This window comes from Otolemur garnettii, unplaced genomic scaffold, assembly GCF_000181295.1.
Source record: "Otolemur garnettii isolate 467f Iridium unplaced genomic scaffold, OtoGar3 scaffold00045, whole genome shotgun sequence".
Taxonomy (NCBI): Eukaryota; Metazoa; Chordata; class Mammalia; order Primates; family Galagidae; genus Otolemur; species Otolemur garnettii.
The window spans coordinates 10,358,313-10,376,602 of record NW_003852440.1 but is presented as its reverse complement, the minus strand read 5'-3'; the positions used below and the strand labels follow the sequence as shown (position 1 = coordinate 10,376,602).

Sequence of the window (18,290 nt, the reverse complement as noted above, 5' to 3'; positions counted from 1 at the left end):
AGGAGTGTTCTCAGTGACAGCATTGAGGATGGTCTGTGATGCTGAGGAGCACTGTCAGTGGCAGGGTTGGGAATGGTCGTGGTGCTGAGGAGTGTTCTCAGTGAAAGGGATGGGGATAGTCCTTTATGCTCAGGAAATGCTCTCAGTGATATGGTTTGGGATTGTCCATGATGCTCAGGAGTGTTCTCAGTGGCAGAGATGGGGATGGTGTGCGATGCTCAGGAGTGTTCTCAGTGTTCAGGATGGTCGTGATGGTCAGGCGTGTTGTCAGTGACAGGGTTGGGGATGGTCGTGGTGCTCAGGAGTGTTCTGAGTGACAAGGTTGGGGATGGTCCCTGATACTCAGGAGTGTTCTCAGTGGCAGGGCTGGGGATGGTCTGTCAGGCTCAGGAATGTTGTCAGTGGCAGGGTTGGAGATTGTCCGTGATGCTCAGGAGTGTTCTCAGTAACAGGGTTGGGGATTGTTTGTGATGTTTAGGAGTGTTCTGAGTGACGGGGTTGATGATGGTCTGTGATGCTCAGGAATGTTCTCAGTGGCAGGGCTGGGAAATGGTCCGTGATGCTCAGGCGTGTTCTCAGTGAGAGGATTGTTTATGGTCCGTGATGCTCAGGAGTGCTCTCAGTTCTCAGTAACAGGGATAGGGATGGTCCTTGATGCTCAGGAATGTTCTCAGTGGCAGGGCTGGGGATGGTCTGTGATCCTCAGGAGTGTTCTCGGGAGGGTTGGGGATGGTCCATGATGCTCAGGAGACCTAGCAGGCACTCATATTTTTCCCAAGAGAGAAAACATTCAAAGTTTAAAAATCGCAAAGACTAATTCCTCGTAGGATCTTTGGGAGCTCCTTCTTTCACATTATGGGTGGTTATTCTTCTAAGCCAAGTCAACTAATAATTTTCACTGGAATATCTATGTAAAAAGAAGCAAGGAATTTGGGAATCCATCCTCTTATCTATAGGTGTTTTATGCACCTCCCGAGCTGTAGGAAGTCCAGTGCAGCCCTGGGCAAGCCCCTTCCATTTCTGTCTTCCTCACACTCCTGGGGAGCCCAGTGGCACAAGCTCAGCCATGAGGGTGCTGGAAGTGTGGCACATTGCCCTGCTGGGGGTGTGAGGGGCACATGTGGGTTCCCAGCACAGCAAACGTGGTGCACACTAGGAGCCAAGTCTGCAGAACTTGGCTCTCTAGTCTCTTGCCCACAGGCCCCTGCTGGGAGGGCCAGGGGCTCAGCACAGCAGGAGGAAGTTGCCTGTGTCAATGACTTCTGAGGACCATGGGCAAGGTTTGGGGTCACATCTCTAGGAATTCTCGCTGGTCTCAGCTGCTTCCCGGGTATCATCTCCTACAGCAAAGTCCAGTTGCAGCATGGGGGGGAGGTGGCTAGAGAAGGGTGGGGAACATTGCCTTGGGAAAACATAATCAATATCCATATGGTTTCAATTTATTTTTTTTAAGCAGCAGAAAGTAAAACTGGACAAAAATCTCCATCAGCAGTGAACCACATAATAGTGGTTCCGAGATAAGAACAGGTCTTAAAAACAGTGAGAGACTTTGCTTTGCCACAGACTGGTGGTAGTAAGTGGGATCCCCCTGCTTCACCTCTATACTCAGAGGGAGATAGGGAGAACCAGGCAGGCACATGGTGACAAGCTGTGGGGCACCCTGGGGCCCAGGCCTCAGTCCTGACAGGGCTCTTCACTGCCCTCCCTCCCTTGACTGCTACCCAGGGCAGTTCCTAGAGAAACTGAGTGGAGAAAAGTTAATGGCCAGCAGCTTGTCATAGTTGCGTTTATTTGCCTTTCCATTCATTGGTTAGTTATTGACATTTATCAGCTGCACATTACTGTGTCTGACCAGTGAAGGCATAGACTCAAACACAGTCCCTGACCTGGAGAATCTCAGAGCCTGGCGTGAATGGGTGCTGGATCCTGGGAGTCAGAGGCCACCCGCCCTTCACACAGGCCTCTGTGTTTCAGGGCATGAACTACCTGGAGGACCGGCGCCTGGTGCACCGAGACCTGGCAGCCAGGAATGTGCTGGTGAAGACGCCACAGCACGTCAAGATCACGGATTTTGGGCTGGCCAAACTGCTCGGTGCTGAAGAGAAAGAGTACCATGCAGAGGGTGGCAAAGTAAGGGCTGGCTTTCAGGGCAGCGAGCTCTTTCCTGTCACCAGGGCAGGCTCCCTACCTCTTACCATAGTTTCTAACTGATGGAGGGGATGTTCAGTGGACATTCTGGGTGAGGTCCCAGCAGCTGCCACTCATACCTGGTCTAGCCAGAGTCTCCTGGCAGCTGGAGCCAGAGCTGCTTAGGGAGTGGGCTGGCAAAGTTTGGGTGCCAGAAGATAAACACACTTCAAAAGAATTGCTGGGAAACATCACAGCTAATTTGGGGGCAACCTGCTCTTGACATCTCAGATACGTGGAAGGCTTCCCATGTGGTTCCAAGAGCTCCTGGGGGTCTCTGTGACTCAGGACAGGACAGGCAGCAGTGGGGGCTCTGCCTTCCATCTGGCTTGGGGTTCCCCAGGGAACTCTCTCACCAGTGAGGGGAGAGGTGCCCAGATGCTCTCCCCCCAAAGTTTCACCCTGGCCTGTTTGGCTCTAACCAGCCACCAACACTGACACTGGGCCCTGAAAACACACACAAATCCAGGAGGGTGGGCAGCAGCCCTGAGGAGCTCATGGCCCAGAGGGGCCTTGGCTGCCATATTGAACACCCACCTCCTGCTGGGAGGTAAGCTGGAGATGGGGTGAGGGGTGGCCTGGCTTCCCCATAATCTGTCATTTGTGATTAGGCCCAGGGCAGTGTCATGCTTTCCCGCAGAGGAACGCTAACGGTTGTTATTGCTTCTCTCTCATCATCTGAAGGTGCCCATCAAATGGATGGCACTGGAATCAATTTTACACCGAATTTATACCCATCAAAGCGATGTCTGGAGCTATGGTGAGTAAAAATCCTGATGCTAATGAACTTGTAGTGAGGCTGCACTGGTTTTTATCATTAGTTAATTTACATTAAATGCTTTGATATGGAGATGTTTTCTTTCAAGATGGTGAGCAATGACAATGTAATAGTTGTTATCTATCCATCACCCCAACAGAACAGGACAGAAGGAGTTGGTCTGGGTCTCAAGCTACTACATTTAGTGTCACTGGGGGTGTTGCTGAGCTGGGCTGGCAGAGAGGAGGTAGCAGGCAGGGAGAGAACTTGAGAGGCGCCTTTGCCTACGCCATCAAACCAGACTTGACCTCTTGCCACAAATTTAAAGTGAACCAAATGGCGATGACAAAGGAGGTTTCATGAGGAGAGTTTCATGGCAGGGAACCAAGATTTGTGGTAAACTAACTCAGTGGCTGTGAAAGCACATGATGTCTTTGTGTGCCAGAGAGAAGGGGCTGAAAGCCAGGCACTGTGAGGATATCTGCAGGAGACCTGAGGAAACCGGTCACTGCTTCCCATGGTGGACTCGCATGTGGGGACCCGTCTTCCAGGTCCTCTTCCAAATCCCAGAATGGCTGTGCGCAGGCTTGAGCTCCAAACTCCTTAGCTGCCTCTGTCCCAAACCCCCATCCTGTCCTCGCCTTATCCTGACAGCTGTGCCAGGTATGTGCACTGGGTCACCGCATGTGGTCCTTGAGTGTCATGCAGCAGCCCACTACTGAAAAGCTGAGACACCTTCCCGCTGCCTTTGCTTGAAAAAAGTCTGTCTTCCCCAGACACCAACTGCATGAGGGAGGGTGCCCCTCCCCAGAGGTGAGCATCTGGGGAGAGTGCTGTCAGGAGGCGTTTCCAAGGGGAAGTTAGTCATTAGCACAAAAGCAAAAATGTTCAAGAGACTGTTCATTTAGTATTTGCTCTTTCTCATAGAATCATTAACTTTATAATATTCCAAATGCAAATATGTATTTTCATTTCCTGAGTCTTCATCTTTTCTGTTAGAATATAAGATTTCCAAAAGCAGGGATGGATGTCGTTGTGAATATGGGAATTTCTGTATGTGCCTGTGAGCTGAGCTTCCTCCACAAAGAGGCAGATGAGGCAGCAGAGCTCTTCCAGGACCCTGCCCAGTGGCTCCTGTTGGCCACCTCCTTCCCCTCCAAACTCCCTCACCTTCTCTCCACAAAGAGCCAAAAGATATTTTTCAACTACATCAGATTTCTCCTTCTCAGCTCAGCACCCTTCTTTGGGTTTCTGAGAAGGTCCCTCTGAGTCCTAGAGCCCTCCTCATTATGAGATCAATGAGACTCTGGATGGGCCAGCACTCATGCCTCCCCCAGGCCATGCGCCCTCACCCTCCCCTGCATTCCAGGCTCCAGCACCTGTCCACCCTGGCAGAGTAAAAGGAAACCCTTAAAAATCCAGTGACATCATGCCTTTGAGTGGTCAGGAAGCCATGTCCCTAGAGAGGCTGTTGAAAGCTTTCTTGTCACAGCGGATTGTAGCTGCTGAGCTCCCTGGAATTATCAGACCATGAGCCTGAATTTTTAGTTCAAAACCACGTTGTGTTCTCTACTGTCTCGTGTCCAGTGCAGGCAGAATGGTCACTTTATCAAGGCAGAAGCCCGCTGCCACCCTGCACACGCATCCCTCCCTTCCTATTTGTTCTGAAGCCTAAAACCCTGCCTTCCTACAAGAAAGAATTGCACCTGCTTAGAAAGCTCGTTAGGGAAGAGGAAATTGACCTCCCAGGCTGGAAATGAGGTGTACTCTCTCCTGGAGTCCATGGTGACTCTCAGGAAGTGGAGGGGCATTAAGACGGCTCTATCTTCTTTCCTCATCCCTGGACCACTGCCCCCCTTCAGTTGTCAACCTACATTCAGTATATTAATTCAAGTAGAATGGATTCCAGCTGAAGATTTGGGAAAAGCTTCTGTAAAATCCAGGTCTGTGGTCACACATAACCATTGCCAGGTCTTGGTACAGTGGGGAATAGACCAGCCCAAGATCAGCAGTTCCGGGGTCCAGGCTCCTCCCACGTGGTTGGGGACCCGGCTCAGTGTGCCATGGCTGTTCTCAGGGGCAGAACAGGGCATCTTTGCTGTCCCATGAGGACCATGGGGGCCAGGGAGGGCGCAGACTCCATAAGTGTCCCCACACTTTCTAGAGCAGAGACTCTTGGCAGAGGAGACACATGCAGGGCTTTTTAGCTAAAAGGACACAGATTCTAAGGTTATCACTGCTCTCCTTTGTTTTAATCATTGTAGTTGGTTGATTCTGATATTAAAAATGAAGTTTTTATGTTTATCAACAGGAACATAAGCCTTTTTGTTTCCAGCTTTTTTGTGATTTAGTAACAGCTTCCAACCTTGTATAGAATTTCATCTTTCCACTCCGGCAGGTACAAGTCACTGAGGGCCGAGGTCTGAGTATGTGGCTTCCATGGCATAGAGTAATGACACTCACGTTACTAGAATTGTGGCATCTTTATTGTTTTTACCAAAGTGTGCCGTCTCTTGGTCTCTTACTGTTTGCTAGACCTTGTGCTACACTTCTTAGTTGGATCCTCATAGCCATCCTGTGAGACAGAAACTGTTATTATCCCCTTGTGGAAACAGGAGAACTGAGGCTTCCCATAAGATAACCCATGCATGGGTGTACAGAAACATTAGTTTTTAAACATTGGGAGACAGCAACCAGCAGCGATGACTGAAGACGGGCTGTGATTACCATGGACTCACACTTCCTCCCCTCAGGAGTCACTGTTTGGGAACTGATGACCTTTGGCTCCAAACCCTATGACGGAATCCCTGCCAGTGAGATCTCTTCCATCCTGGAGAAGGGAGAGCGCCTGCCCCAGCCGCCCATCTGCACCATTGATGTCTACATGATCATGGTCAAGTGTGAGTGACAGGCCTCCCCACATCCAGCAGGGCCCCAGCACATGGGGTGCCTGGTTACCCAGTCAAGGCCTCACATCCTTTGGGAAGGAGTTGAGGCCTCTGGTTCCCTGGAGGAGAGTCTCACATCCACAGAGGTTCTCAACTTATGGGTCACGACCCATAGGAACTATATTAAAGGGTTGTGGCATTAGGAAAGTTGAGAACCACTGTCCTAGGGGAAGGAGTTCGAGGCCTCTGGCTCCCTGGAGGAGCATCTCACATCCTTGGGGAAGGACAGAGCCCAAAAACCTCTGTTTACACCACAGGCATTCTTCAGAACGCTCGTGTCTGACTCACTGAGCACTGTGGCCTGACATTTGTCCATGTTTGCAAGCAAATCAGTAGAATTAAAGTCTTTGTAAGCCATTGCACCAAAATATTCTCCTCTGAGTTGTTCAGTGAAATAGCAAACCATCCCAGGCCTTGAAGCCTGACACCAGAGAGAAGGAATGTTTTTAAATGCTTACTAATGATTAACCACACGAGGTTAATAGAATCAGTGTTTCTGCTTTGACGTAAACCTCTCACACATGGGATTTGTGTGAGGTCTCCTGCAGTGTGCCATTTAAACATTTTAGTCCAAATAGAGTGGCAGTGGGTAGATGATTTTGTTCTCCCAGCACCACAACTGCACAGATAAGCACTTGTACAAGAAATGGGCGTAGGGGATGTGACAGAGCCAGGTTAACTTAAATATTAGTTCCTTTCTAAACTTTAGAAAACAGTTAGAATCTGTTTCGACTTCCTTGGTCTGGGTTGAAGAAGCTGGGTCCAGAGAGGCCACATGGTTTGTGTAGGGTCACATAGTATCTCAGCCTAAAGTGGCTGGTCATCCTGCTGATGACAGGTGATTGTGGCCCTCCAAAGGCACAAGGACCTCCGCAGGTTGCCGTCTTGTGGCTGTTTAATCCTAGACTGCTGTGTCTAAGAAGCAGCCTCCCAGGGAAGGGACAACATGGCTGGGCCTGTCCTCTGCCTGCATGGCCACAGGGTTCACATCATAGGGAGGGTACAGGGTGGGGCAGGCCCAAACCAGGCCGATTAAAGCCTTTACGTTTTTCTGAGTGAGTCTGGTTTCTACCCAGAAGGAATGAGAGGGGTAGACGGGGCTTTGACGCAAGGCACATGATCAGAGGGGTACAGAGCCTGTGACCCCATACTGCAGTTCCATGTGTGCCCAGGGATACTGCAGGGATGCTGAACCTAGGAGCATGGGCGTGGGAAAGTTGGGTGATGTCACTGTTGTTCTGGCTCAGATACAGGGTGCTAGCATGGTCTCTCCACAGTAGCCACTGTTAAGAAGTGGCCACTGTGTAGATTCTATCACAGAAGTCAGTCTCTTCACCACTCATTTGTCTGAGAAGACTAGTGGCATCTTCTCAGGACCTTCCTTATCATTTCTTCTAAGTTCTAATTGCACCGTTTTTCCCCAGGCTGGATGATAGATGCAGATAGTCGCCCAAAGTTCCGCGAGTTGATCATTGAATTCTCCAAAATGGCCCGAGACCCTCAGCGCTATCTAGTCATCCAGGTATGGCCTGTCTACTCTCCCATGGGGAAGAGTCCCTCTAAAGAGCATCAAACGTCACTGTGCTCCCCACACGTTCCCACAGCCTCCTGCTGTCTACCCCTCTGGTACTATAGGATCAGCTTCAGTTAAGGCGCAGGCCAAACTGCGAACCAGGTGGGGTCCAGGTGGTGCCCATACCTCCCTATCATTCCAGACAGATGCAGCCTCCCCACACTCAGGCTTCGTGTCACTCCCATGAGGTGAGAGAAGCAGGGTCTGGTGGAAGGCACACGTGACTTCACATCTCAGCCCATCTGCTCCCACAGCTAGGAGTGCCAAAGCTGGGTTTACTCAAAGATGCAGCAAAGTTACACATTCAGAGTAAGCTGGTTAGGGTCAGGAAGCAGCGCAGGGCACTCAGTAAAGGTGCTCTTCTTCCCTTGAGGTTCCCTCCTGAGGAACCTCCCATCCTCCTCCCTTCCTCCCATCAAAGAATGGTGACTGTTTCATTTTATGGCACCCAAAAGCAGCTATACTTCTGAGAACTAGAGGGTTTTATTGTAACAAACTGGCCAACTTGCAGGTACCTGCTTGCAGTAGGGCCCACCTCTTGTGGCCCACAAGGGACTAGCCTTTTCATGGGACTTTCTCATGGTCTCAAAATCCCTGCCCCAGGGAGACGAACGCATGCATCTGCCAAGCCCCACGGACTCCAATTTCTACCGTGCCCTGATGGATGAAGAGGACATGGAGGATGTCGTGGACGCCGACGAGTACCTTATCCCACAGCAGGGTTTCTTCCACAGCCCATCCACGTCCCGGACACCCCTTCTGAGCTCGCTGGTATGAGCCCTTTCTCTCTCTTACTCTCTCAAGATGTGTCTGCTGGTGTGAGAAAATTGGGTTTAGAGAAAATGAACCTCACACATTCAAGAAATCAGTTTTAGCCAAATGATAAAGCCAGAATCACTGTGAATCAAGTATATTATTTCATTGCATTGCAACAACTTGATTATAATCCTTTTAGGTCCACTGAGGAGCAGAAATAAATCAAAACTAAACCTAGTTTTTCTAAAGCTAATGATTGAGCCAAGAAATGAAGTACCTTCAGTATATTCACCCCCAAGCCCCACCTCCAGCACTCAGGGAAAGCAGATGAGGAGGTGCAAGTGTGCCCTGACTTCTTTTTCAGAGTGCAGCCAGCAACAATTCCACTGTGGCCTGCGTGGACCGGAATGGGGTATGTATGAACCAGAATTAACAATATGGTATCGCACTATATGGTACATACAAAATGCCCATCTTCACCCAGATAATTTGGATTTTTCTTCCTGTTTGGGTTTTGCCCTGTGTGATTTCCCTGGCCTTTACCCTGAGGAGAGCAATTGGCTATCCTGTGTCACAGTGCCAAAGTGCGGTTCAGGGACCAGCAGCCCAGCAGCACCTGGAGGCTTGTTAGAAATGCACATTTGCCACCAGCAGGCCTACCAGACCAGGTCCTGGGGGTGGTGTCGTCATCTGTGCATCATCAGCTTTCCAGGCGATTGGTGTGCACTGATGCCAGAAGCTGTGGTCTAGACCTACGCTGGGCACATGTGGCTATTTAAATGTTAATCACTTAAAATGAAACAAAATATAAAATTAAGTTCCTCACACACCTTAAGTGTTCAGTAGCCACATGTGGCTGGTGGCTCCCGCATTGCAGAGCACAGGGCACAGGGCACAGGACATGCACATCCCTATAGAAGGTTCTGGGGGACAGCCCTGGCCAGGCCTGCCACTCATCTGCCTGCCCAAACCTGTGGGGTCAGAACTGCATTTTCACCAAATGCAGGTGACTTTCATATATGTAGACATATGAGCAGCCCTGACTGGGGTGACCGTGCTGGTTTCTTCCCTTGCAGAGCTGTCCCATCAAGGAGGAGAGCTTCCTGCAACGGTATAGTTCAGACCCCACCGGTGCCTTGACCGAGGACAGTGTGGATGATGCCTTCCTCCCAGTGCCTGGTGAGTGGCTGCTCTGGAGACTGCTGTGCTCCATCCAGTAGCAGCTGGTCCTCACTGCCTGCTGCCCACACCAGGCACATCCTTCTAGAAGTGGAAACTGGCAGGTTTGCATACAGTGGAGGGAGTAAGATGCAGAAAAATGCATAATGGCTGAACATGCATAGAGTCACTCTGTGGTCATTATCTGAAGGCCATGCTTTGAGCATGAGACTGCAGACTTTCTAGGATTTGAAGCACCACAAAGAGGTCTGTGTGTGCTTGGGCATGCGTTCTCTGTGTGTGTGTGAAAGAGAAAGATTCCATCTCTGCTCCCTCACAGCTCTGCTGTGGGCCTGTGATACACATGTAAGTAATCTAAGCTTTCTCCCAAGACACTCCTAACCTGCATTAACACACGCACACACACCCTTCAAGGCCAGGCTGTCCTCTTTGAACTTTGAATTTGCAAAAGGTACCTGTGCCTTTTACTTTGAGAAACATAAAAGCAGGCATTTTGCAATGCCATTTGTACCTGAGGCACCCACCCCTGTTATTAGCACCTCATTGAAGACATATACCTGGGGCTCAGAGTGAGGCTTGGACCCTGTGTGGGAGGATGCCTTGCTGACCACATCCTATGATCTCTCTTTAATTCCAGAGTACATGAACCAGCCTGTCCCCAAGAGGCCTGTTGGCTCTGTGCAGAGCCCGGTGTATCACATTCAGCCTCTGAGTCCAGCCCCTGGGAGGGACCCCCACTACCAGAACCCCCACAGCAGTGCCGTGGGCAACCCTGAGTATCTCAACACGGCCCAGCCTTCTTGTGTCAGCAGCACTCTCGACAGCCCTGTCCATTGGGCCCGGAAGGGCAACCACCAGATCAGCCTGGATAACCCTGAGTACCACCAGGACTGCTTCCCCCAACCGAATGGCCTGGTCCGGGCTCCTGCAGCTGAGAATGTGGAGTACCTGAGGGCAGCACCCCCAAGCAGTGAGTTCATTGGAGCATGACCACGGAGGACCGTGGCAGCTGTGAAATCTCAGAATCTGCAGATGCCTAGGACCGAGCCATGGCAGCTACTCCAGTCCCTACACCCGTGCCCATGTCCACTCTCAGACCCATGGGCTGGCAATGACACATTTGCTCTGACCAGCCCCCCCTTTCAGCCAGGAAGTGCCGCTGACTAAAAGGGGTGCTCTTTGGGAAGTTGCAGTCACATTCCTTTGTCTTCAAACTGTGAAGCTTCCACACAAGGTATCCGGCAAGAATGTTGTTATTAGGAAAAAATAAATATATGTAAGGATTGTTATTGGTTGGGGATCTTTGGGATTTTTAATTTTCAATATTAATTGTGATTTTAATGGGGTCTTCCATTGAGGAAGAAGCTTGCTTATAGTTCTTGCCATGCTGAGGGCGCCTAGGCCCAGCTGTGCCCATGGAATGTGGCCATCAGTCTTCCAAGTGACACTTGATCCCGTTGGCTCTGCTTCAAGACTATTCCACTTAAGACAACTGAACACACAGGAAACCCTGAGTGTTGGGCAGCTTTGGTCCACCAAGTCATGGCAGGTGCAGTAGGCCACCCCACTTTGCCCCTTTATAGGCAAATAAGAAATGGGGGGAGCAGAATTCTTCCTCTGATTTATTTTTGTATGAATGTCTCCAAGGTACTTAGTCTCTACTGATTGATCAGTGTTGTCTAATGATGAGCCTTAGACTCACTTGTTTATTTTCTATTCTGTTGTTTTGACACTCAGTGTGCTTTCCCTGTCTTACTGTCATGAAGTCAGCAAGAGAAGATGGTACCTTAAATAACAATACAATTCCAGCCCACATTTGATCTACCAACGTTTAGACCAATAGCTTTTGATTAAAATGGACCCGCAATGCAAAAGTTAATGTGCAAACATATCCCCTGACTTTGAGGCTCAGATAAAATGCATCAAGTTTTAAGGGGCAAATGACAGGAGACTGCAAAAATGAGGCTGTTTCTAAATTTCCTTTAGTTCTCACCACCCAACCACCAAATATTAGTTTAGATTACTCATAGGAGATAATTTTCTCTTTCCATTTCACTTTAAAAGTTGTTTACTTGAAGGGTATGTGTTCCTCCTTGGTCAGCTACCCCTAGATCCTCTCCTTGCCCTTTGTGAAAAAATGTATCTGGACCCTGAAGCAACTATTCAGAATTTACAGCCTGGCCGGAATAGGCACATTTGAGAAGTAAAAAAACATTATGAATAGTGTGGAATTCGGGTGATAAATGAGAAAGTAGAGTTTGAAAGTGGGGACAATGCTTTTGCATCTTTGGATGCTTTAGAAGAAAAAAAAAATAGTAATTCCTCCTAAAATAATTTCCCCATAGTTAAAGGATCCCAACTGCTTTCCTCATCTGTGTGTTCCTGCAGCCTGATTGGTCAGCAGCTCTGGCAAACCATGATTTAAATACTACTAGTCAATATCTGCCCCATCCAGATTATCAAGGAAAAAATGTTTTGGACACTATTTTTAGCCTACAAATATATTCAGCCCCCCCCCCACACACACACATACACACATTCCTTTTGCTTTTAAATTAGCAACTTCAAAGCAAATTGATCAGGGCTCTAAGGTTTTGTTAAGAAAATATTTGACTTTTGTCTAAATGGAAATAAAACTGTATTTCTTTTCCATTCCATTCCATTCTGCTCTTGAATACTCTTAAGCAACTATACTAGCCTAGCATGAGTACCAAAGCTACCAAAATAAATAAAAGATCACCCTGATACTGAGGAATTCACAGTTTAGCTAAGGAAATGGACTCATAACTCTAAGCGGTATTAAGGAATGGCAGAAGGACCTATTGGCCAACACGGGGAAGGCAGAAGCACAGAGGGCAGGTTCTGCCTGAGGAAGCCTGGAAGCTTCCCCAGGAGGCTCAGCTGTGAGGGAAGTGGAAAGGCCAGCCTAGCAGAACCTCAATGGAAAACACCCGCCTGAGGGATCACCTCACAAAGCACCTCACTGGCAAGTCCAGCCTTCTAACAGGAGCCACCCATACCCCCTTTGCCCAGAGGGTTGCATCCGCATCAGGGATTTTGAGCTTCCCCTCTGAAATGAGCAGTGAGAAGAGCGAGCAACATCTAGTCCTAAGAATCTGAGCTCCTGTGCCATTGTCAGTAAATTACTTTCATTATGTATTCACCTTAGGACATAAAGAAATACTTTAATCAGAACTGGGAAACAGGATGGTGCACCTTCCACCATCACTTTTTTGTCTGCAATCTTTTTTTTAATGAGGGAGGGCAATTGGAAGCCAGTCAGATTGTAGGAACTAAATCCCAGTATTTCTGCACTTTGCAACACTGACACAATACAACACTAGAAGCTATTCAAGCTTGCTTTTCTTCTCCACATTTCAGTTTTCCTGCATATTTAGCTGCCAAATTCTATTTAAGACTTTTCCTCAAACATTCTCATTCCTTCTGCCCAGGAAAGCACAGAGGACTTGTGCCCCCTGCAGCCCCTGTGCTGGGGACACATGGGCAAGTCAGAGGGAAAAACCCAGAGCCCTTATTTCTGCTCCATAGCCCTCCTGGGCACATCTCAAACCTTTTCTTAGTCCCAGGCTTTCCTCACTGATAACCAATCCCTGAGGCCCCGCCAGAGCCTGTCTGGTGCCCCTTCCTCAGTTCCTATAGGACCATCCCCAGGCCCAGCCTCAGCTCTGGACTTGGGAAGCAGAGTCCAAGGAGCAGGACAGAGTCGGGAGCGGGCTGACTCCCACAGTGGATGGTGGTCCTTACATGGTCCTCTCCTGTAATCTCTGAGGAGGGCCTCCAATTGTGCCCTGTGAGAAACACTTGTTATCCTCTAAAGTTAAGAAAAGAGACAAATCTTTTAAACTCTAAAATTGCTGTGAGCCCAGGTCACTGCTAACAGCATGCTCAGGAGCGCCTTGGTGGCGTTGTAGTGCCCCAGTTGATGACAGAGCTGAGATTCCACTGTAGACACACCAAGCCGGGGCGCACAGAGAAACCAGCTTCCCAGCCTGGGTGTCCAGAAAGTCTCCCAGGTGAACCAACAGCTTATGATTTAATTGCTCTCAGGTGCAGCCTGGGCCTGGGACCGTCCCAGCACCCAGGTTGTTGTGTGCACGTTTGGGGACCCAGGCTGTGAAGGACAAGCCCAAGCCCCCTCCACCCACATTAGCCTCTGCCCAGGCAGGGTAAGGCTGGCATGTTGGGGACCCTCATGCTCACACTCACCGTGTGTGAGAGCCACCGAGGAGCTTCAAAAGAAGGGGCCAGAGGTCTGCAGGCCAATTCAACCCAAACTGTGCAGTCAGGGTTGAAACCCTCCCTCTGAAGTCCCCTTCAGCTTGCAGGCTTAGAGGCTGGGAAGGGGAAAGGCTCCCATGTGCAAGGGAAGGAACAATTTGCAGTCACTGATATGCCTGTTTTGGCCACCAGTGACCATTCCAAACACCTCCAATTCACTGTCACCAGTAACTTACTCCTAAAGTGGCACATACCCAAATCTGAGCCTTGATAAAGCCTTGGGACCCTTCAAATGTCTAATCCTTTTGTGAGTGAGCAGCGGCACAAGTGGCAGCTGTTTAAATTGCCCTTACTGCCCACTTGGCATTACCTTCTGTGATGAGCTGGTGTTTTTATTGCAACATAATGATCTGTTTGTATTTACTTGCTGGAGGGCTGAACAGAAACTCCAGCTTCTTTCCCCAACCTCTCTGTTGTGCTAGGCCACACATCTTTGTACTATTAAAGACATAGATAGGATTTTAAATGTAAATCTATTTTTGTAACTTTTTTTTGCAGGATATTGTCTTCTTTATGTAGCACTGAACTTTGTAAAGTATATTTTTAGGAAACTCATTTTTCTACTAAAGGAAACACAGTTAACTTTAGAAAGACTGCAATAGAATAAAAATTTGAACTGAAATCTTTGTTTAAAAGGATTAAATTGAAGGAAAAGAGAACTCTTTTCTCTCTCTTATGGAATGGTACAGCCTCAGTACAGAGCCAAACTATGCTATTGCCATGGTAAAGAGAAGAATCGTCATTTTTTTATATTTATGGAATTGGGAAAGATGGGAAGCATGTTAAGCTTGCTCTGAAACAGGTTCTATTGGGTCTGTTTGGAGCAATGTTAATGGAAAGAGAGTACTGTCTGTTATCATGAGAAGAATCCACTACATGGCATACCCTGACCATCTGCCAATGTCCCGGTCATTGTAAGAAAAGCAACAATACAGCACTTTGTTGATTTATATATGTATAATGTGATTTAAATGCAAATTATTTTATTTTCATATTTGCAATTGATAATGCATTTATCAACATAGACTAAATACTAATAATAATGTTCAGTTTACTTCGGTTACTCAACATACAGGCTGACATGACATCATTAGGAGAGCTTTCAAAAAGCTTAAAGCCCAGATACCACAGACATACTCTAGGTATTAAAACCTAGGCAATGGCACTTTTTATAGCTCCTAAGATCACTGCTATATGTAGCCAAAGCTCAGAACCACCAGCCTAGGGACTGATTGCAGGGACTTGGACGTATAGGCAAATTCTGCAAGTGCAGGTGACTCCCAGGCCCAGAGAACTCTAAGCCATAGAGGCCTGAGACATCTGTCACTGTGGGTCAGGACAAAAGTTGCCCAAGCACTAGAAGAAAGAGTGTCCAGCCAATTGATAAAAGGGAAGGAAATATATCTTATAACAGACAACTCTCTTGTATTTCTCAAGCTTGCTCCCCCCACTAAAGTTAGCTGGTAGTTAAGAAAAGACAGTGAGTATTTTTGCTGCATATGCAGCCATTGCTGTCCTCCCTGAAGCACTGAGGTAACCTGGACTTTCCAGGGTGAAAGGAAACTGTGGCCTATCAGGTAATTTACAAAGTGCAGACTTCAGGAGGGCTGGATATGTCGTTGCATGGCTTTCATAAAAACAAGAAGGATCCTTGCTTTAGAAAACATTGTTTATATACTCTTCATAAATTATGGAGTAGAACCTCCATAGCTGACCCCCTCCTAAGTTGACCTAATTTCACAGACTGGACATGCACCACATGTATGTGTCAGTACAGTGCCTCATTCCGTATGGTGACCATCTCCATATGCTGACCAGTTTGCTAGTCTCTTGGATGGTCAACTCACACAGGTTCTACTATAACTGGGACAAAAATGAAAGCAAATAGTTGTGATTTTTCTTCCATGGATAACTATACACCTACAGTGGGTCCTCTGAGGTTGTAAATCTGTCCTTTTGCCTAGCAGATGACACTCCAGAGGAAAACTGAAATACACACCTATGTTTCCAGAAGCACCTACTTGTTTTTAAAAAAGAAGTCCTACTGACCTGATTTGGCTACAAGAATAATCTTGCTGTATAATATAATCTCTTAGAAATTAAGAGACCCTGTGCATTTGATGGGTGGTGTTACAGGCAACAATGTGACTAACAAAAGACAGCAATGACTCTGTCTTAGAAACATTCAAGCAATAGTCCCTTTTAACTGTGTAAAGTTTTGCTATGATGAAAGTAATGTTTGTACAAATGAAAAGCAGGGGTCTTTTTTATATGGTTTATACTGTTCATCAGATCATGTTGATTGTATATTGAGTATTAAAAATTAGATGTATATTACTCATTGTTCTTTACTCTTTAGTAGCTGATAATAATACTGCATTCTTTATAATAAGGCAGTGTTGATATGATTTATTAATCATATCTGACCAACTGTAGATGTTCTTATGACAACTTTTTTTTTTTTTTTGAGACAGAATCTCAAGCTGTCACCCTGTATAGAGTGCTGTGGTATCACAGCTCACAGCAACCTCAAACTCTTGGGCTTAAGTGATTCTCTTGCCCCAGCCTCCCAAGCAGCTGGGACTACAGGCACCTGCCACAACGCCCAGCTATTGTTTGTTGCAGTTGTCATTGTTGTTTAGCTGGCCCAGGCCAGGTTCAAACCCATCAGTCTTGGTGTATGTGGCCGACACCCTTCCCACTGAGCCACAGGCACTGCCTCCTTACAACTTTTTAAAAGAAGTAATTTATTTTAGAACAGACTTAGGTTCACAGAAATACTGAGTAGAAAGTGCAGAGAGCTCCCATTCCCCAATTCCCCCATTCCCCCAAGCAGCCTCTGCCACTGTCACCATCGCACCCAGGGGCCCCCTTTAATGGAAACAGCTGCCTCTAGCTTGGTGAGTCAGCTGCTCAGATTCTCACAGTCTTTGCCTCCTGAAATCTCTCCTCCTCGTGTCTCCTTCATAACTTTTCCTCCTGCATAGAGGTAAGGGGGAATCCCTTGATGAAAGAAGTGTTTCTGTGGTAAGCCAAAGTTTTGTTGCTAGGAGCACCAAAGTGCATACAAAATTGTCGTGATTCTGCTAAAAGTCAGGGGAATTCATGCACCCCCACCTTGTGCCAGGAGCCTCTGAGTCAGCCACCACTGCCACTGCCAATCCCTTGCATCCAGGCAACTTTCATGCCCCACATGCATGTTCATGGGCATGCTTGCCACAGAGCTTCTGTTTCCCTGCTCACACACCAGGTAAAGTAGCCACAAGGGTTGACAGAGGCATTTTATTGAGATAGAATCAAAGTATAGTCGCATGTCACTTAGTGACAGGTGTGTTTCAAGAAGCAATACGTCAGAAAATTTTGTCATGTGAACACCACATATGCATTCACAAAGCCTGGACGGTGTAGTCCACAGCACACCAGGGCTCCACCGCAAGGCCTGTGGCTCCCAGGCCCTGCACCTGTGCAGCAGGCTGTTGTGTGGAGCACCATAGGCAGTCATGACACAATGGCAAAAACTATGATCCTGCACACACCTAAACATAGAAATACAGGGAAGTGTGTGTTATAATCTCCAGGGACCACCATCTAATCCCAGTGTGTAATCTCCTAGGCCCCTCATTACATGGCACATGACTATACAGAAAAAACTCAAGTCCCACCTCTAACTGTTCAGATAAATAAGGAAGGAAGTTTTCTCAGTTATTCTAGCCACTTAGAGATTTGAACTCAACAACTGAGGAAAAGCAAACCTATTCATGAAGCAAATCACACCTATCAAAGAAAAGAACACCTTCCAGCAACCCAGTGCCAGGACTAAGAAGCCAGGATCCGGGAGGCAGAGCCGGACAGGCAAGGCAGGGATGGGGCCCCACACCTGACAGCAGCTCCCTGAGCACTCAGGGTCCCCACACTTGAGAACACACCAGGTAGTCACCGCACAGTGCCCCATCTCATCTGTTTCACAGAGTACTGAGCAGGAGGCCAGCACTGCTGGCTCACGACCATGCCTAATGCTTGCAGTGTGGGCGCTGATCACTTCCAGGAGATTCACACTTTGTTTTGTGCTGATGACATTTGGAAAGACGTCTGGAGAACACTTAGAGAACTAAAAGTAGACCTGCCATTTGATCCTATAATTCCTCTATTAGGTTTACAACCAGAAGACCAAAAATCACACTACAATAAAGATATTTGTATCAAAATGTTCATTGCAACCCAATTCATAATTGCTAGGTCATGGAAGAAGCCCAAGAGCCCATCGATCTACGAATGGATCAATAAATAGTGGTATATGTACACCATGGAATACTATGCAGCCATTAAGAAAGATGGAGACTTTACCTCCTTGGTGTTTACATGGATGGAGCTGGAAAATATTCTTCTCAGCAAAGTATCCCAAGAATGGAAGAAAAAGTATCCAATGTACTCAGCCCTACTATGAAACCAATTTATAGCTTTCATAGGAAAGCTGTAACCCAATTTTAGCCCAGGAATATGGGGAGAGAGGAGAGGAAGGTGAGAGGAAGGAGAAGGGTTGGTGGAGGGAGGGTGATTTATGGGATCACACCTATGGTTCATCCTATAAGGG

The 18,290-nt window shown here is 47.7% G+C and overlaps 1 protein-coding gene across 3 annotated transcripts in view; it reads left to right on the top strand.

Moving 5' to 3' along the window:
* Positions 1-10,689, top strand: part of EGFR (epidermal growth factor receptor) — a 216,081-nt gene extending 205,392 nt beyond the window's left edge. For all 3 annotated transcript variants that reach the window (XM_012805915.2, XM_023513922.1, XM_023513921.1), the window contains 8 exons: positions 1,975-2,130; positions 2,872-2,947; positions 5,698-5,844; positions 7,317-7,414; positions 8,069-8,236; positions 8,586-8,633; positions 9,298-9,400; positions 10,038-10,689. In XM_012805915.2, the coding sequence (XP_012661369.1) occupies positions 1,975-2,130; positions 2,872-2,947; positions 5,698-5,844; positions 7,317-7,414; positions 8,069-8,236; positions 8,586-8,633; positions 9,298-9,400; positions 10,038-10,390 (1,149 nt within the window). In that variant the 3' untranslated portion in view covers positions 10,391-10,689. The remainder of the gene's footprint in view (positions 1-1,974; positions 2,131-2,871; positions 2,948-5,697; positions 5,845-7,316; positions 7,415-8,068; positions 8,237-8,585; positions 8,634-9,297; positions 9,401-10,037) is intronic.
* Positions 10,690-18,290: the final 7,601 nt, after the last annotated feature.